Here is a 16505-nt window from a genome sequence, read left to right on the forward strand (position 1 = left end):
CAGCAAGATGGGCCCACACTGTTCAATGAACGATTATGGATGTCCCAACTATATCATCGCGAATTATACTGAGTGCACCAAATGCCGTTTTCACGAGGAGCAGCGCAAGGCGATGCCACCAGATGCAGTGAGGAAGATGAATTTTCACACTATATGACTGACTTTACTAAAGATGCACCTCGTTGCTCTGGAAGGTGGTACGACGAGGCGTGTGGTGCAAGGACTGCCTCGCGGGATTGACAAGTCTCTGCAAGCGATGCGAAAGAGATGCGCTTCTGCATTCTCACGTTCTCAAAATAATCGCGAGGAAGGACCATCAGCCTGTGCGTGTTGGAGGATATGACGGCCAGCGGTTGACAGTAGTGAGTGCGCTCGTTGCACTTGGATTACAATGAAATGTCAGGCTTCCGAGTTTTGAACTTGTCCGATTTAACAGCTTTATTCCATGTTGAAGTTCATCTGATAATTCTGATAAACCCAAACTCAACCAGCTCGATTCAATTACTTTATGGCCTTCTTCTTCCTATGTCCTAGTAAGTCCGTCTTCTCTTGCCAAATAACGATGGGGAAACACCGGTAAAACTTCAACCATACATCGCCATGGAGAAAAATGCCCTACATTCTCGCAAGTCGCGACTAACGTTCAGTGTGACGCTGGAAACGCTCTTTTTTGCCAATCGTGGACAGGCGACCTATAAATTTCCTTCCTATTGGTTGAAAACCCACCCCTTGTTCTTCTTCAAATTAGGCAGCGAGAACAACCCAAAACTGGCCGCGAAGGCGGAGGCGGGCAGTCGGCAAGACGCGGCACAAGCAGCTTCTGTGGGCGCCACGATCAGATCCCGATAGCGCCAGCAAGCAGGTAAACTCGTCTCCACCTCACTCCCGCTTCTCTGCGCTCCAGAGATGACGGCATTGTTTTAAACTTGCAGGAGTAACTTGCACTCACGATTACGTCTATTCTTAGCTTCACAGTCCTATTTCGTCGCTGTCAGCACTCTCAATTCCAGGCTTGAAGCCGTAATTACGCGTATTTGACAGTGAAAATTCCGCGATGCAGTTCTTCAAGCAGTTGACGGACCCAGCGCTCAAGCGGCTGTACAAGTTCGTGCTCAAGCGCATGATCGGCCGCTTCTTGGCGGCAGACGAGCTGGATTTGGACCAATTAGACGTACATCTTCGCTCTGGGCGACTAGAGTTATGCGATCTGCTGCTCAATGCCGAGGTACTGAATGCCGAGCTCTGTGAGGCCCAAGGACTGCCTTTTAAGGTCAAAAAGGGCTATCTGGGGTCTGTTCGAGTGGCTATCTCGTACGCCAACATCATGAGCGAGAGCTGCTTGGTGGAGATTGACGATATCGAGATCATTCTGGTGCCATTGGAGAAGGACGAGGCCCAGACAAGACAGAGCTGCACAGAACCAGAAGAGAAGGAGCAGAAAGAAGAGAATGAAGAGAAGAAGCCCATGACGCCTGAGCCAGTGGACGAGATCTCGCAGGAAGGACTCGACTTTGTGGCCAGCTGGATCGAGCAGGTCACGTCCAAGATCAAAGTCACATTGTCGAATATTTGTCTGAGACTGGAGACCGGAGAGCAGCACAATGGACGAGATGTGGCGTTGCTGTGTAAGCTGCAGTGGGCGCAGTTTACAGACGAGTCGGCGGCGGACGTGCAGAGTGTCTACGGACGAAGTAGCTTGGACCACTCTGCAGGAATGTATGGGTCTCAGACGATGGGCGGAGGAGTGCAGTCCATGGCGGCCAGTACGCTGTTCGGTATCTCTCAGAAGGGTATAAAGTTTCGCGGTATCAGTATGGATTTACACCTGAGCAGTGAGGAAGAAGACGAGGAAGATCGATGGACGGAGCGACGACGCACGGAATACAGCGACATGGTGCTGCATCCGTTCCTGGCGAGTGACCCGAATAAGGAGAACTACATTAAGGTCAAGCTGTCCCATTACGAGGCACTAGAGGCACCAGCGATGGACGCAGATGTTTTCTTCCACTCGATTCGCATCGTATTACAGCCTCAATATTTCCCAGAACTTGGAAAAATTGTGGATGCGTTCTCGACGGACCCTGCGAAGCTGAATGCCCACCATTTCGATGATCGTTATATGTCCACAGCGATGTTCCAGTCGATTTGCGATGACCGACCTGCATGGATGACTGGGAGTGATGACGGCGAGGACGGTGAAGTCGGAGGAGCGCTCAACTTATCATTTAAGGAATTCCAGCGCATTGAACAGCTACTTTTGCAGTATCGACAGACCCAAGATGACCTGAAAACTGCACAACGGCGGTGTAGTTCAACTGAAGAGGAAACGGCAGCGGGTGATAGACATCTACTGTCCAAGACGCGGAAGCTCTCGGCAGCAGAAAGTGTCGAGAGCATTGGTTTGTCGGACTTAGAAGACGAGGAGGACGGGTTTTTCGAGTGTGAAACAGGACTCGCAAGCTCCATCGCTCCAGGTGGATCGCTTGCAAGTTCCAGTAAATTAGGTCAATCCATGTATGCGTCGGCGAGATACGGCTTTGACGAGAACGAGACGGAAAGCAGGCGTGATGACCGAAGCCAGTTAACATGGTCCACGATAGCGCAGAATCGAGCGGCACGTCGAGTGCAATCGCGGGTTAAAGTTCATCTGCTGGAGTGCGAGTGTGTCCTTCTGTATGATGATCTCCCTGACAACGAAGAGGAGGAAGAAGGAGACGGAGATTCACTGAGTGAAAGAGAGGACGAAGGCTCGATGACTGATAGCCGTTTCCTCCGCGCTCCTGTGAGGCCCACAAAGCCCCTACCATCGGTTGACGGTCTTGAGCGCTTGGAACTCCTGTTGAAGGACATTATTTTCTCGAGCTTGGCGTATTCCCAGTATTCATTACTTGCATTCACCATTGGGAAGTTCACTATTACGGAAAAGACGCTTCCGCGCATGTCGTTGGATGCCGAAGAGGACGAATCGGCCATGTTGTCTACGTGTGTGTTGAGATTTACTGACACGTCGCCAGTTTCCGGTCGCAGAGTGAATTTATCAGCCAATGTATCTGCTCAGCTGCGTATCGACTTTACGCCTGGATCGGATGATGGGACTCCGTCAACTATTTCATCACTTGGAGTGCGAGTAAACGTTCAGCCCGTTCTTATTGAATGGGATATGTATCTGCTAGACAGAGCTCATCGTCTTCTAGCTCTCCTGGAAGAAGATACGTCGGTAGCAAAGCGAAAGGCAGCGTCAACGGCACCTGACGCCAAGGAGTTCCCCAAGACGTTCGACATGACAACGGAGTGTGTGCAGATGACGCTGCGCTTTCCTATGGTCAACAGCGACCTGATTCGCTTTGGTCCGTCGTCCAAGCGTGGTCTATGTGAAGATAGACTTCTGCTGACGTTGGAGAGTGTCAAAGTGGCGTCGTATTCTCTGCGTGAAGACGATGAGACCGCTGAAGCACGGACACCTATGCCGCCTCAGTACAGGAAGACAACGTCGCTGCCGTGGTTGACAGAGTTTGACGTTTCTTTCGACAATGCGAAGGTGTCACTATTGACTCCAGAAAATGGCAATCAACGCGGCTCTCGACTGGAGAAAGCGGTGCTTATCACAGCCTGCAGTGACGAGCGATCGGGTGACGTTTGTACGCTTCGGTTGCGTCTTCAAACGCCATCGCGTGAAGAAATGAAGGAGGCTATTGCTAGCAAGCAGAATTTATCACAAGATGCCAGCCAAAGCCCCGACGGTGCGTCTGTTGGTAGCTCTCCTGACGATGTTACTGGTGACGACAATGATGGAGGGAGAGTGGGACTGAATGGCTGGAATCTGGATGCTTTGGGGCGTGCAGAGTCGTACGAGTGCGCAGCAGCAGCAGCTTCGCTCTACTCCGTGGAAATCGGATTTCCCCGTGCCAACGCAGTTTTGTTCAAGTCCTCATTGGACAGGTTGATGGTGCTGTTTGACGCGCTTTTGATGATCAATCCTATCGATGTCGACAGCTACAACCAAATTTTTGCCGCCGCTGCGCTTCGGAATCGATTGATGCCCAGCTACATGAGTATGAATCTCAAGTTGGGCGAAGGAACCGTCCGGGTATGTGACTACGTTTCCCTGCCTCCCTCTCAAGGTACAAACACGTCTGCAGTACATGGAACCGAAGACAAGACAATAGATGAGTTCGAGAAGGTTCTATTCACGTATCACTTCGCCTTCCAGACACTGAAGGTGTTCCAGGTTTCTCAGTGGATGGGGCAACTGGTCTCTCGCGTTCATGTACTCGCCCAGAACACTACGTTACTGGAAGAAGATGGTCGCACAAATACCATTGTACCGATCCTCTACAAGACACCTTTCGGCGTCTCTAAAGCTCCGATCTTCTTCATGGGCGTTGATATTGCTGACCAGACGAACGAGATGCGTGAGATGAAGGTGGAACTGCACCTCTCGCACCTCAGTTTGCGCTACGACGTGCGTTCTAAGTGGCTGTTTCAGATGCTGGATATGGTGCTGATGGAATACCCCGTCCCGATCATCCCGCTGGACTCAGCCACTATGTCGGATGAGGAGAGTACGAAGCTCTTTGAGACCGTCAAACGTGGAGGGAATTACGATGCTGTACCACTGGCTACAGCTCCAAAGACTGTGTTCACGAAGCTGTTCGTCAATTTCTACGACGTTCTAGTCGATTACGCGCCACTCACTTTGACGTCACGTGTGATTCTCGTGCTGGGCAAGGTAAGTGTGTCTTCGAATGTCGTCACGGGTGCCGTCATGCAGGGCTACAAGATCTCTGTGGGTGATTTGGAGCTCTTCTTGACGCAAGCACGTGCTGGATACGAGGAAATCGACGAGGTTCTGTTGGGCAATGACCTGTTCCTCCGGGGTGACGCCAAGAACAAGAAGAAAAGTCTCAAGTTTGCAACTAGCGGTGGGAGTTTGGACACAGAGTATCCTTCGTTGCTTACGTTCTTGGAGAAGTTCGGCTTCTTGCAGATTGTTACGATGGATTTTGTGGATGTTTTCCTGCGAGTGCTGGTCCTACCGACGGCACTTGAGGTCGCATCTGCAACACGAGGTCAGCTCGAAGAGAAGGCGTCAGCAGCAGCAGCATCACCGGAGTTGTCGGTGGAATTGAATCTTGGTACGGCTAATATCTACGCGTGCTTTGATTCCTTTAACACGTTGATCGAGTTGTTGTCTGTGTGGACCGACCAGCTCGCGATCGAACAGGAACCACGTGATACTACTGCGTACGTGGGTCTGGATGGAGAGAGCGACCCGTCCAGTGTGTCAGTTGTCACGAACTTGAGTCCAGCTCCTGCTGGCATGCGGACGATCGGTACTGCTTCTGAGGCTTCAGCACAAGAATTTTCCAGTACTAGCAGTGTCCGAAGTGAACGTTTTTCGCTCGACGATAATGGCTCCAGTCGAGGCATGATTAATATCCTTGAACAGATTGATGAAGACGCTTTTGGTGGTGGCAAGAAGATATTCCCGGGGAAAACTGTTGCTACGGATACAGAAGCTCGCTTGTTACGTACTCGCATGGACTCGATTCAGAGAGAGAAGGAGCGTATGGTGCATGGCCTTGAGCACGACGACCAGCTATCTGCATCGGAGCTGCGACTGAGGTATCAGCGAGAGGAAAGACGCAAGTCGGCAAAGCCAGTTCGCATTAATGAGCTTGTCATTGAAGACTATTACTCTCAGAATCGATCGTTCGACGGACTAGAAGACGAGACGGCTGGCGCGTTCTTGATGGAACCAGAGCATAATCACGACCAGGCTCCAGTGAACACAAAAGGAGAGGACCCGTGGTTCTCCTCAGTCCCTACAAACTCACCTGTTATGGGCTCTTCTCCTGACAAGACAGCAATGCCGTATAACGAACAAGCAGCGCGGTGGCTTGGGCCTGGGGGAACTAGCGACGCTGGTAATGGAACACCTAGGAGCGTCGGTGGAGACTTTCCTATGTTCGAGCCGGTGGAAGAGAAGGCTCCAGCTCCACCTGCGAGTGTGGCGCCTAGTGTAGGACAGGCAACCATAGACTACAGCAGCGACAACGCGTACGATCTCGAAGACGAAGATGAAGTGGACGACTTCGATGCAAACCACTTCTCCATGGGCGCCTTTCCAGCTGCATCGAAGAACTGGTGGGGGATGCAAAACATGCCGGACGAAGTGGAGCTTAGCGATCTCCAGACTGAAGAGACCGCGTCTTCCTTCTCGCATCGAATGGATTTAATGGAAGACCGAAGTGTGGCTCACCAAACCTTCAGCGAGGCAGGAATGGACGACGCGAACGGCAACTCTGTGTTCCCCAATACAATGTCCATGTCGATTATTGATGTCGGGGAGGACCAAGGCAAGGAGATCGAACTGGATTTTGGACTTGACGGTGATCTCCAGTCACGATTCAATCAGATACTCGACATGGAGGCGAATAACGAAGAAGATCTGGATGACGAAGATAACGATGAAGAACAGCGACAAAATCCTTCCGTGACGTCGTCTCCACGCGCTATTCCAACACGACAGGCGTCATTCTCATCAACCAGTAGCCACCCCGGTGCTCCGTCGTCCTCGTTTGGTATGCCCACAGTGTCTCCACCTGATCAGCCGACAGCACGCTGGTTCTACGACGACCAACGATCCGATGACGGCGGGCCTCCTATGACTGGTCCACCGTCCCGGATATACCCGCATCACGTCGAAATCCCAGTCGGAGGCTCGGCCACATCGCTATCATTCGGTGAAAAGGAGTGCGAAGATGCTATTCGATCCATCGCACGGGAGAGCGCAGTACGCAAAGTGGAGGCGACGCCACCGATTGTCGTTCAACATGTTCTACTGCGTAACTTTAATATTTGCATGCGGTTCTTCGGTGGCTGCGACTGGACGCGCGATGCGAGTGAGGCTGTAAGACTCCACCCTCCCAAGGAGAGCCACGTGGAAGAGAACTTAAAGGGGAAACAACCTGACAGTGCTACAGCGAAGAAGGAGAAACTATTGGACGCTCTGTTGGACAACTACGTGCCGTCAGATGGTGGAGATCTCTTTGGAAACGACAGTTCTCTGTTTACTACTGCAAAGAGTGCGCCCACTACCTCGTTCATGAAGCGCGACCCAGCCACCAGGACGACAAGAGCAACGTCAAGTGACAGCACGCCGTCTCGCAAGCGTTCGTTGAAGAAAAGTGGACGCAAGACTGAGGAGATGCTGGAGCTCGTGGTGACGCGCATCCAGCTGCGTCTGGATATGTTCAATGAAGCCGAGACGCAGTCGTTGGCATCACATACGGTGCTGGCATTGGGCGATGTGGAGCTGCTGGACTATATCTCTACCTCCCAGATCCGTAAGATTATCTGCTACTGGAAGTCCGAGGCGACTCATCCACGCGAAAGCGGCAGCTCGATGGTGCGACTGCAGTTGATCACGGTACGACCGGGCCCTAATCTGTGCGAGGAGCATCGTCTCAAGGCTCGTTTACTGCCATTGAGGATCAATCTAGACCAGGAGGTTGTCAAGTTCTTACGTCAGTTCGTGCCTACGGAGGAGACTCCGACACCTAAGACGCGTCTGTCGCGACAGATGAGGGATGAGACTGACGATGAAGTGGAGATAACGATGCACGAAGGAGGGATGGAGATGAAGCCCATTGGAGAGAGTGCCTCTGTTGAGGCCAACGTGAGTCTAGGAGCCTGGTTCTTCCAGAGTATCGATATCAAGCCGTGCAAGATCAAGATCGACTACCGACCCAACCACGTCGACTACGCGGCATTGCGTGCTGGCGACTACTTAGAAGTGATTAACTTATTCGTGCTCGAAGGTATGGAGCTGGTGCTTCGACGTGTGCAGATGAGCGGACTGGACGGCTGGGCTGCACTAGGAGAGAACGTTCTGGTATCGTGGGTGCAGGATATTTCACGCCGGCAGATCCACAAGTGCGTGGCGAGTGTGTCGATGCCTCCGCTCCGTCCGTTCGTCAACATTGGCGCCGGTGCAGCAGACTTGATTCTACTCCCGATGGAGCACTACGGACGTGACCGACGTCTTGTGCGTGGTATCAAGAAGGGAGCATCGAGTTTCCTCAAGTCGGTGACGATCGAGACGCTCAACACGGCGTCCAAGGTGGCGCAGGGCACGCAGGCGTTGCTGGAACATGCGGATGATGTGGTGTCCTCGTCGTCTGCTCTACGTCGCAAGCAGCTCAAGTATCGACAGGCTGGCAGTCGCATCGCACGGAACTCGAGACGGATGGGCGGCGGCGGCATCCGTAACGCTCAAGACGCCGGTGGAGGCATCGGAGGCCGGCAGTATCTGACTCAGCAACCGGCGAGCGCTGCCGAGGGCTTCGGACAGGCCTACGACTCGCTGGCACGCGAGCTGCATGTGGCTGCTAAGACTATTGTGGCTGTACCGCTCGTTGAGTACAAGAAGACGGGATCGCAGGGATACGTGCGCTCGGTGATCCGTGCCGTGCCCGTGGCGGTGTTGCGCCCCATGATTGGCGCTTCCGAGGCTGTGGCAAAGGCGCTCATCGGTGTACGCAACGCGGTGGACCCGGAATTGAAGGAGGACATTGAAAACAAGTTTAAGGACTTCCGGGCGATCTGAGCTGCGAAACGCGTACACAAGGCAATAACAAAAGAAAGAGCACGTCGTCAGTTCAATATAAATTTATTTTGTCTTTCACGCTTCTGCAGGACTTGTAAAAGTAGTGATAAGTTTTGTAGAAGCCCTTCTCAGGACTTGTGGGGGTAATGCATGCATGAGGACTTGAGGAACCCACATGACTCAACAAATACATGTACTACTCGTTGAAGTGAAAGGCAACAAGAGGATTGACATTTTACTCAGTTGGAAATCACAGCTCACCACGACAAGCAAAGGACGTCCTATCTTCACCGTTATCACTCATGCCGACGAGCTCGATAAGCTCCAATGCTGAGTGTTGCGCTATGCAAATCGTGTACGGCAATGGTTTTCTATTATACTGCAGTGCATGATGTAGAGTAGGTAAATTTTTGCCGAGCTTCCTGTGGTAATAGTGGAGAAGGCAATCTAATAAAACACGGCGCCGATGGATACAATGTTCGTCATAGCGATGAACTGCCGAGCGTGTGACTGTTTCTGGGCGTGCTGTCAACGACAACAACAAGGCGGACTCATCGGATCCCTCACTCCTGTCCAGACATGGCTGCCATGTGTGTTTGCAGCGCTCCTACCCGCTCACACACGTAAGACTACAACGTACATGCGCGTACTGTACACTGCACTATTTTGCCAGCTCAGCGTCGCATCACCGCCGTGTCGGATCGCATCGTTCCACCAGAACAAGAACTTGGACGTCACTGCGCCAGCCGTGTAGTGGTGCCGCCATATCGGAGCCTTCCTCTATCGGCACTTTGCGGTTGCCCTACCTTTTCCGACTCTTTTCTGTCAGTCGATGTCGCATCTATATAACGGCTGAAACACTTGCCCTCAGTAAACGCCAGATCGGCCCGGGCTCCTCTGGACAACTGACTCCTTTCATTCGCGGCATTTGGCGACATTGGAACAGGCCGGCAGTGCAATAGCATAGCGCCACTACCAAGCCATGAGGACGGTGGCCGACGTGTCCACCGACGACCTGGTCAATAGTCTCCTCAACTCCGTCACCACGGGGGGATCCTCGACGTCCTCAACGACGTCCACCACCCCGTCCACCGCCACCACCTCGTCCACCACCACTTCGTCCACCTCAGCAACGAGGACTTCAGCACCTTCGACTGCTTCCGCGACGGCTTCTTCGTCCGCTTCAGCGTCTCACAGTGCGTCTTCGTCCTCTAACGATGCGTCTCCGGCCACAGACACACCGGAGACGACAAGCCCGGTCACCACTGCGCCGGCCACGACGGCCCCTTCTCCAGCTGATTCTTCCTCTACAGGTGCAGGCGATACAGCGACAAAAGGCACGACCGAAGACAGTGACGACAGTGGAGGCGGCGGTGCCGGTCTCTCTATCGGCATCGCATTGGGTGTCTTGGCACTTGTAATCGCCGCCTTGTTGTTCCTGAGATCACGCAGGAAACGCGCCCAGAAGGAACGCGAGTCCGCGTCTTCTCCTCCAGCAGGAGCCACATGTCTGGCAGTGCCGGCAGGTCGAGGATTCAAGAAGGAACAGGAGCTGGGCTTGCCGGAGATGTCCATCGAACTCACACCGGGAGAGTTAGGCATGTCTAAGGGCTTCGACATGAGTTATGCCAGCTCCACGAGGTCTAGCGCCACCAGCCAGCCGTACAACCCCAGCCTTGCCAGTAGTACAGACAGTAGCGTATTCAACACGAGAGGAGGCGTCAGCCCCACGTTCAGCAATCGCAAGATGGCCAGCTATTCGTACCAGTACCGGGAGTCGGAGGAGAACGGCAATGCCAACCCCAACATGTCATCGGCACGCAGTAATGACAGCACGACGTTCCATCTAACGGGTCTTATCGGCAACGGCGCCACAGCAAGTGGCCGTGGACCGAGCAACCAGACACGAGGCCGCAAACTCTCGGCTCCTGATGAGTACGCGGAGTTGGTGACGGCCACAAATGCACACGGACAAGTGGACATGAACGCACACAACCAAACGCCCCAGACGATGCACGCAGACTTCACACAGAGCGCTACCAGTCAGAACGAAATGAACATCAGTATGGGACCGGACAACGACAACCACAGCTTCTTGGCTCCACTTCCGACCCGACCGGCACCTGCTCCGGCACCTCGACCGGCGCCGACCATTGTCCGTGCATCGGAGGAAAGCATGGGTCCGGACTCGCCTGTGGCCCGTGGCAAACGGACAGGATCTGTGTATGACACGATCCCCAACTTGGCAGGAGAGAAGATGTCGGCGTCTGCGTCCACGCGGAGCTCAGTGGAAGACCCGAACGCCATGTCGACGGCTTCGTTCCTGTCCGAGTCGTCGATCTCGTCTACGTCTACCAGAGACAGCGTGGCCACATCAGCTCGTGGCTCGGCGTACGTGTCTTCAATGCCCTTGCTGCAACAGCTTTCCAGTGCCGACGACAGCGACTACGGCGAGGATATGTCGTCCGAACGTGCGTCGACCGAGTCTTCAGACAGCGCGAACACGACACGTTCAGGTTCGCTCATCGCGTTGAACCTGGAGGCCAAGGACGGCTGCAGCGAGATTGCCATTTAGATCCAAGAGATGAATTGGACGACTCGCAAGTGTATGTATTGAGCCGTGCGCTTGTGCTTCAAGTGCACGGCTTCTTCGTCGGACTACTTAATGATTTTTTTTGGATGCAAAAGGGGCTGGACAATGGTCAGGCGGCATAATAAATGAAGCGAAAGCTTGCGTTATTGATGTTTGGAAGGCACCTGCAACTGCTTTTCTCTTGTTTTTCATCATTTCATTGCCTTTTATGCTGTCTCCTGTCTCTTTCCGGCACTTTAGTTGATGTCGGCGGGACGCAGCGAATCCACGAAGCTTTCATCCGAGTTCTCCGGGTTGTTGTAGTCCACGTCGGCAAAGTAGTGCGCCTTGCGCTTACGTGTGCGGCGCAGGTGTCCGGGCTGCAGGTAGTACTGGTCAGGCTCGTCGGCATTGATGGCCAGACTTCCCACGTTGTAACCACGCGAACGGTAGAGCGTCTTGTTGGGGTAGTACGGCACGTTCTTGCCCAGGTGGTTAACGAAGGGTGCGTCCGAGTGCGCCACAGTCTCGCGCTTCTCCCAGTTCTCCGGGAGCTGGCCGCCCTCGCCAGGGATCGAGTCCGTCACGTGGTGCATCCACAGGTGCCATTGGGGAGAGATAAGCGTACCTTCCACCTCATCCCACGAGTCCACCTTGTACTCAGTCCAGCGGTGCTGTCCGTAGACTTCGGTAGGGTCCTCATAGTACTTGAATCCGTTCTCATCCTCGCCCACGAAGCGTCCGAACTTGACGTCACCTGGGTTGTACAGTTTCCATAACGTGCCCTTCCAGCCGTAGCGCTTGTTCGCCTCCAGATACTTCTCAAACACCGTGTAGAACGAGCGCGTCTGCGTCGTCTTGGTGAGCGCAACCGACTGACGCTGGATCAGACGCCCGCCCAGAGCGAGCGCCGAGTGACGACCACTAGCCACGACCATGTCGATTCTTGGGAGCGTTCAGAGCCGCAAATATCGACCTTTTCCCCAGGTGTTCGGCTAAGTGCGATGAATTTTGAAAGACCACCAGAATGGGGCGATTAGGTACGATTTGGAGTGGTCCACCGGACGGAAAAGTTAAAGTTGCAGGCAACAAAAAAGTTCCGTGAAAAGTTTGTGTCGGAAAGTTACAAATGTGTTTCATTTCCTTCCAAGTGCTTTCTCCTTACAACTGAAGCTGCTGCAGCACATCCGCCAGCGTATCGTTCGCCCCGATGTTTCCCATGTTCTCGCACACTGCAACCCACGCCGAAAAGAGATTTCTACCTATTTCGTCCTCGCACTTGTGGCCCATAGAGTAGCAAAACGATTCCACAGACGACACGAAGAAAATTGCCGAAGGAGCCAAGTGTGGAATCGGGTTGTACACGTGCAGACTTTTGACTGTCAGCTTACTATCCGATGTCAGAGAGAAATCCCGTGCATAGGGATACCTCCCCACATTGGAAATGTTGGCATCAGAATTCAGCGAGTTTGGCATTCGGACATCCTCTGCAAACGAAAGCCCCGTCTTCGCGTTGATGAACTTGTCCACTATGACCGTCACAGTTGCCATCATCTTCTTGTGGTCAAGATTCTCATCGATCACTCTCTTGCTGCGACGAGCGAGGTCCCAGAACGACGTCGTTTTCGTGTCGACACCTTCATTCGCGAGCCATTCCAGATCAGCGAAAGCTATGAATGCACCGACGTGGTCTTCTTCAGCAACTTTGGGCACACGTTTCCGCATATTGTAGTCCAAATCGACCATAAACTTGAATGGCTGCTCTGGGTCAAAGTCAGGTTCGTTTTTTGCCGCTTGGTAGAATGCCACTACTACTGCACTCACCAGCGCTCCAGCAAAGGTGACATCTTCAGCTTTGCATCTGGCAAGAGTCTTGCGCATGCAGTCTGGATCCCCCTCTGCAAAACACGCGGACGTCGAGTTTGCGACGAGTGGAACGACAAAGTCATGCTGGTCACTCCGAGCTGGTAAAACAGGCTTGAAGTTGTCCACCACGTGACGGTAGATCGTCTTTCCGAACAGCGAAACGAAGCCTTTCACGATTGGTTTGAACATCCACATGTCGGACAAGTAGTTCTCGTAGAACGAAGCTCGCAGTGGGAATTCTTTCACTTGGACTTGTTTCAGTTGTTCATCGGTTCCTTTCTTCGATAAACCAGCGACTTGCTCCAGAATGGAGTTCAGCACTATCATTCCCGAGTACCCGTCAGACATGTAGTGGTCTGAGAAGAGCATGAGACGTGCTTGATTCGCTGAATCATTGACCCATACAGTGAGGAAGAACGGCAACTGCGTGTACCGGTCGAACGCGATGTTGCACTCGTCTGTAGCATACCGCTGCCAGTTCTCGAACGTGTCTTTAGTTGAGGAGAATTGTTGAATGCGAAGAAGATTCTTCGTGCCAATGTCTTCGAGAGTCACCGGTCCTTGAATTTCTGCGGTGAAATCTTTGGTTTTGACTTGCACAGCTCGCATACGTGGATGCATGTTGAAAGTTCGTGCGAGAGCAAGCGGCAACAATCGTAACAACGGTTTTGTGTCGCCAGCCACGAGCATCGAGTGCACGATCTTCATGGAGATGTCGTCAACCATCGTGACTGTACGCTCGAAAAATCGCAGCTCTATCTTCTTGGGATAGATAGTCTTGGTCATCTTGTCCATGTTACTGGAAGTATCGCGAATGACTGTGGGGGTCGTGTGGAGTGTTCCGAAATGAGACCCTGTGCTACAACGGCACTCGTATAATTTGATTTCTGACGCAATTTTGTTTGCAGACATTTGGATTCTCAGATGTTTGGCGTCGCGTAAACTACTAAGACAACAGTCTTGCTTCTCTGACCTGTGGGAAATTCTTTCTTTGTTCGGAGACGGCGTAATCTCAATGCACTAGACCAACATTTCGCTGACAGACGCTGCGCGAGCCGATTATTTCTTTTATTGTGATACATGTACATTCTGCAACTGAATTTCTTCTAAATTGCTTCCAAAGACGAAAAATCGTCACATTAACCAACAGATATGAATGATAAGAATTGCAATTGAATTCACGATCTTTCTTCATCAGACATAGTCAGCAATGACGACTGGATGCTCGAATTTAACATCACCACAAGGCTCTTGGCTTCGTGCAAGCGAATGCCATTACATGAATTTGAATCCCTGAGTTTCCCAGTAGGCAGTGAATCATTCAGTACTTCTCACATGTTGTCTTCATTGTTACAAAAATTTATCTCGTACAAGCTCTAAACAAAGCATCCAGATAGTCGTCGTATATCGTGTCACTCAGGGCACCGATACTTCTTCAATCCAGGAGATCAATGTATTTCACCAGAATCTGCTTGATCCTATCCATGACATCCTTCGGCATGACCGAATCCTCCTGGGCTCCAGCCTCCAACAGCGACTCCAACAAGCTCCACAGTTCACGTTTGCGATACATCTGTGTCTGAAGATAAAGCTGCGAGCCCAGAATACGTTCCAGCAGCTCCATATAATGCAGTCGTGTAGCGTCCTCCTGCGGAAGATCAGTACATTCTCTGATCACGAGGTCGATCAGCACCTTGAAGTCATTCACAAACACCAACGCCGAAGCCGTCTCGTCCGCCAGAATGTCACCAAACAACTAGCAAATTCGCATGAAAAAAGTAAGTAACTACACAATCTACTACAAAAATCTCTTTCTCTACCTGCAGTGCGTTCCACAAATGAACAGTCCTCTCTATCGGACACGGACATCCGCACGAGTTGATGACGTGCAGCAGTGCCCCGCTTAGATGTTCCCTGCCATCCTTCATATCTCTCAATACCTCACCGACCAGCATCGAGTGACCACATTTCTTCTCGTGATCGTGGAAGAGCCCCAGACACACTGTCGTCGCTGCAAAAACCTTCGTAGAACAGGCTGACAATAACCGCAGCATCTTGGTCAACATGCCTGCGTACATACTGTTCTGGAAGACCTGGACGCAGACGTCGCTATGTGTAGCCAATAGCAATCTCTCGAGGAAGCCGAACCACGTAAAGAGCTGCTCGGCTTGCTTGGCGTCTGTGGCGTCGAGTTCCTCCAGTGCCTGGCACGTGGAGCTCACAATGGCGCGGAGTTTGTGCGTCTCTTGGGTATTAATTTTGACAATCCCGTCTGAGTCTGATTCGACCATGTCACAGCAAACGTTTAGCAATTCTGCTGCGCGGATGCGTAGCCATAATGGAGCGAAGACCACGTCCAATACTAAAGTCCAGAGTTCGCGCGATGTCTGCGTGGACGGCGGCGCCCAGTCGTCCACGAAGACGTCGATTTCCTTCACGTTCATGTTGCCGCTAACAGGATTCACACGTAGTTGGCGCTCGATGCGAGCGAGCAGCTCCAGGTTCTCGCTCTGGTCCATTGGCGAGTCCACGAGGCCGCGTAGGCCCATTGCAGTAAATTGAGACTACAGTATGCCGAGCATATGTGATGTGCTACACATAATGAAAGTAGCAAACATCAATGTAGCTATTCTGTTGCTGTGGCTTGTTCACGATCAGTGATCGCGATCACTCCACGCCTCAGGCCAATTCATCCCAGTAATCTGCAACGATGAGGTATTTTACTGTAGTCGGCCTCTCAGCGATTTATTTCAGCAGTCATGCTGGAGAGCTTCGCAATACTTTAATTAATAAACACAAAGCAGGCTGGAGTTTCGCCAATCATGCGTCTGCGCTACATGTGCATCTTGGGGAGCGCTCCTTGCGGCCAACGTCTCTGGGGAAATCCAAACCACAAGGTTTCTTCGAGCTCACGGTGCTACTACGGAGACAAAAGGCGACAAAGATCTCGACGAAGTGAGAACGATCAGCCTTAGGCAAATTCTCGGCTTGGAGGAAAACATTTTTGCGTCGAAAATCATATCGAAGATGAGAGATGATAGAGCGTTCAAGCTCGAAATGTTTGGCAAGTGGCAGCAGGAGGGGCTCAGCGTGGGGGAGATCGCGCAGAAGCTCAAGGTGTCTCGTAGTAATATTAACTTAAAACTCCTTCTCGAGTATATCAACCATGCCAATCCGCCCAGGGTCTCCGAAGTTACGAGGAATCGTAAAGTTACCTTTGGTGGCAAAGATGTTCGTTATTACGACACCGACGAAATGCTCGAGTGGCTGAAACATTTCAGTCGTTAATGTGACTTTCTCATTTGCTTACATTTAGACGAGAATCTGTAACAGAGTCGAGTGCCTGAAGTTTTGCAATCCGGTTAAACTTCAGCTCGTCATACTTTGTAAGCAGATCCAGAATCTGTCGAAATGTTTGCTCCCCCGAGTCTTTGAAACTTGCACTGCATTTGTCTG

General features: G+C 52.1%; 5 protein-coding genes across 6 annotated transcripts; 2 read left to right on the forward strand and 3 right to left on the reverse strand.

The window, feature by feature from the left end:
• Positions 1 to 718: 718 nt before the first annotated feature.
• PPTG_08345 (hypothetical protein) lies at positions 719 to 8832 on the forward strand. The gene is made up of 2 exons (XM_008902418.1): positions 719 to 862; positions 968 to 8832. Exon 2 carries the CDS (start codon positions 1055 to 1057, stop codon positions 8609 to 8611), a length of 7557 nt encoding a protein of 2518 aa, XP_008900666.1. The 5' UTR covers positions 719 to 862; positions 968 to 1054; the 3' UTR covers positions 8612 to 8832.
• A 668-nt stretch (positions 8833 to 9500) lies between these two features.
• PPTG_08346 (hypothetical protein) lies at positions 9501 to 11408 on the forward strand. The gene has a single exon (XM_008902419.1). The coding sequence runs from the start codon at positions 9594 to 9596 to the stop codon at positions 11184 to 11186; it is 1593 nt and encodes a 530-aa protein (XP_008900667.1). The 5' UTR covers positions 9501 to 9593; the 3' UTR covers positions 11187 to 11408.
• Positions 11409 to 11440: 32 nt separating this feature from the next.
• Positions 11441 to 12121, reverse strand: PPTG_08347 (hypothetical protein; the record flags this gene model as incomplete). Its single annotated transcript, XM_008902420.1, has 1 exon — positions 11441 to 12121. The coding sequence occupies one exon, from the start codon at positions 12119 to 12121 to the stop codon at positions 11441 to 11443; it is 681 nt and encodes a 226-aa protein (XP_008900668.1).
• Positions 12122 to 12344: 223 nt separating this feature from the next.
• Positions 12345 to 13844, reverse strand: PPTG_08348 (hypothetical protein; the record flags this gene model as incomplete). The annotated part of the gene is made up of 1 exon (XM_008902421.1): positions 12345 to 13844. One exon carries the CDS (start codon positions 13842 to 13844, stop codon positions 12345 to 12347), a length of 1500 nt encoding a protein of 499 aa, XP_008900669.1.
• A 453-nt stretch (positions 13845 to 14297) lies between these two features.
• PPTG_08349 lies at positions 14298 to 15677 on the reverse strand. 2 transcript variants are annotated; one of them, XM_008902423.1, is made up of 2 exons: positions 14874 to 15677; positions 14298 to 14805 (listed from the first exon to the last, which is right to left on the reverse strand). In XM_008902423.1, the coding sequence occupies exons 1-2, from the start codon at positions 15596 to 15598 to the stop codon at positions 14754 to 14756; spliced, it is 777 nt and encodes a 258-aa protein (XP_008900671.1). In that variant the 5' UTR covers positions 15599 to 15677; the 3' UTR covers positions 14298 to 14753. The 2 variants fall into 2 exon arrangements, with proteins under 2 accessions (XP_008900671.1, XP_008900670.1); XM_008902422.1 differs by having other exon boundaries at positions 14870 to 15677.
• Positions 15678 to 16505: the final 828 nt, after the last annotated feature.

This window comes from Phytophthora parasitica (assembly GCF_000247585.1).
Source record: "Phytophthora parasitica INRA-310 unplaced genomic scaffold supercont2.14, whole genome shotgun sequence".
NCBI classification, from domain to species: Eukaryota; Oomycota; class Peronosporomycetes; order Peronosporales; family Peronosporaceae; genus Phytophthora; species Phytophthora nicotianae.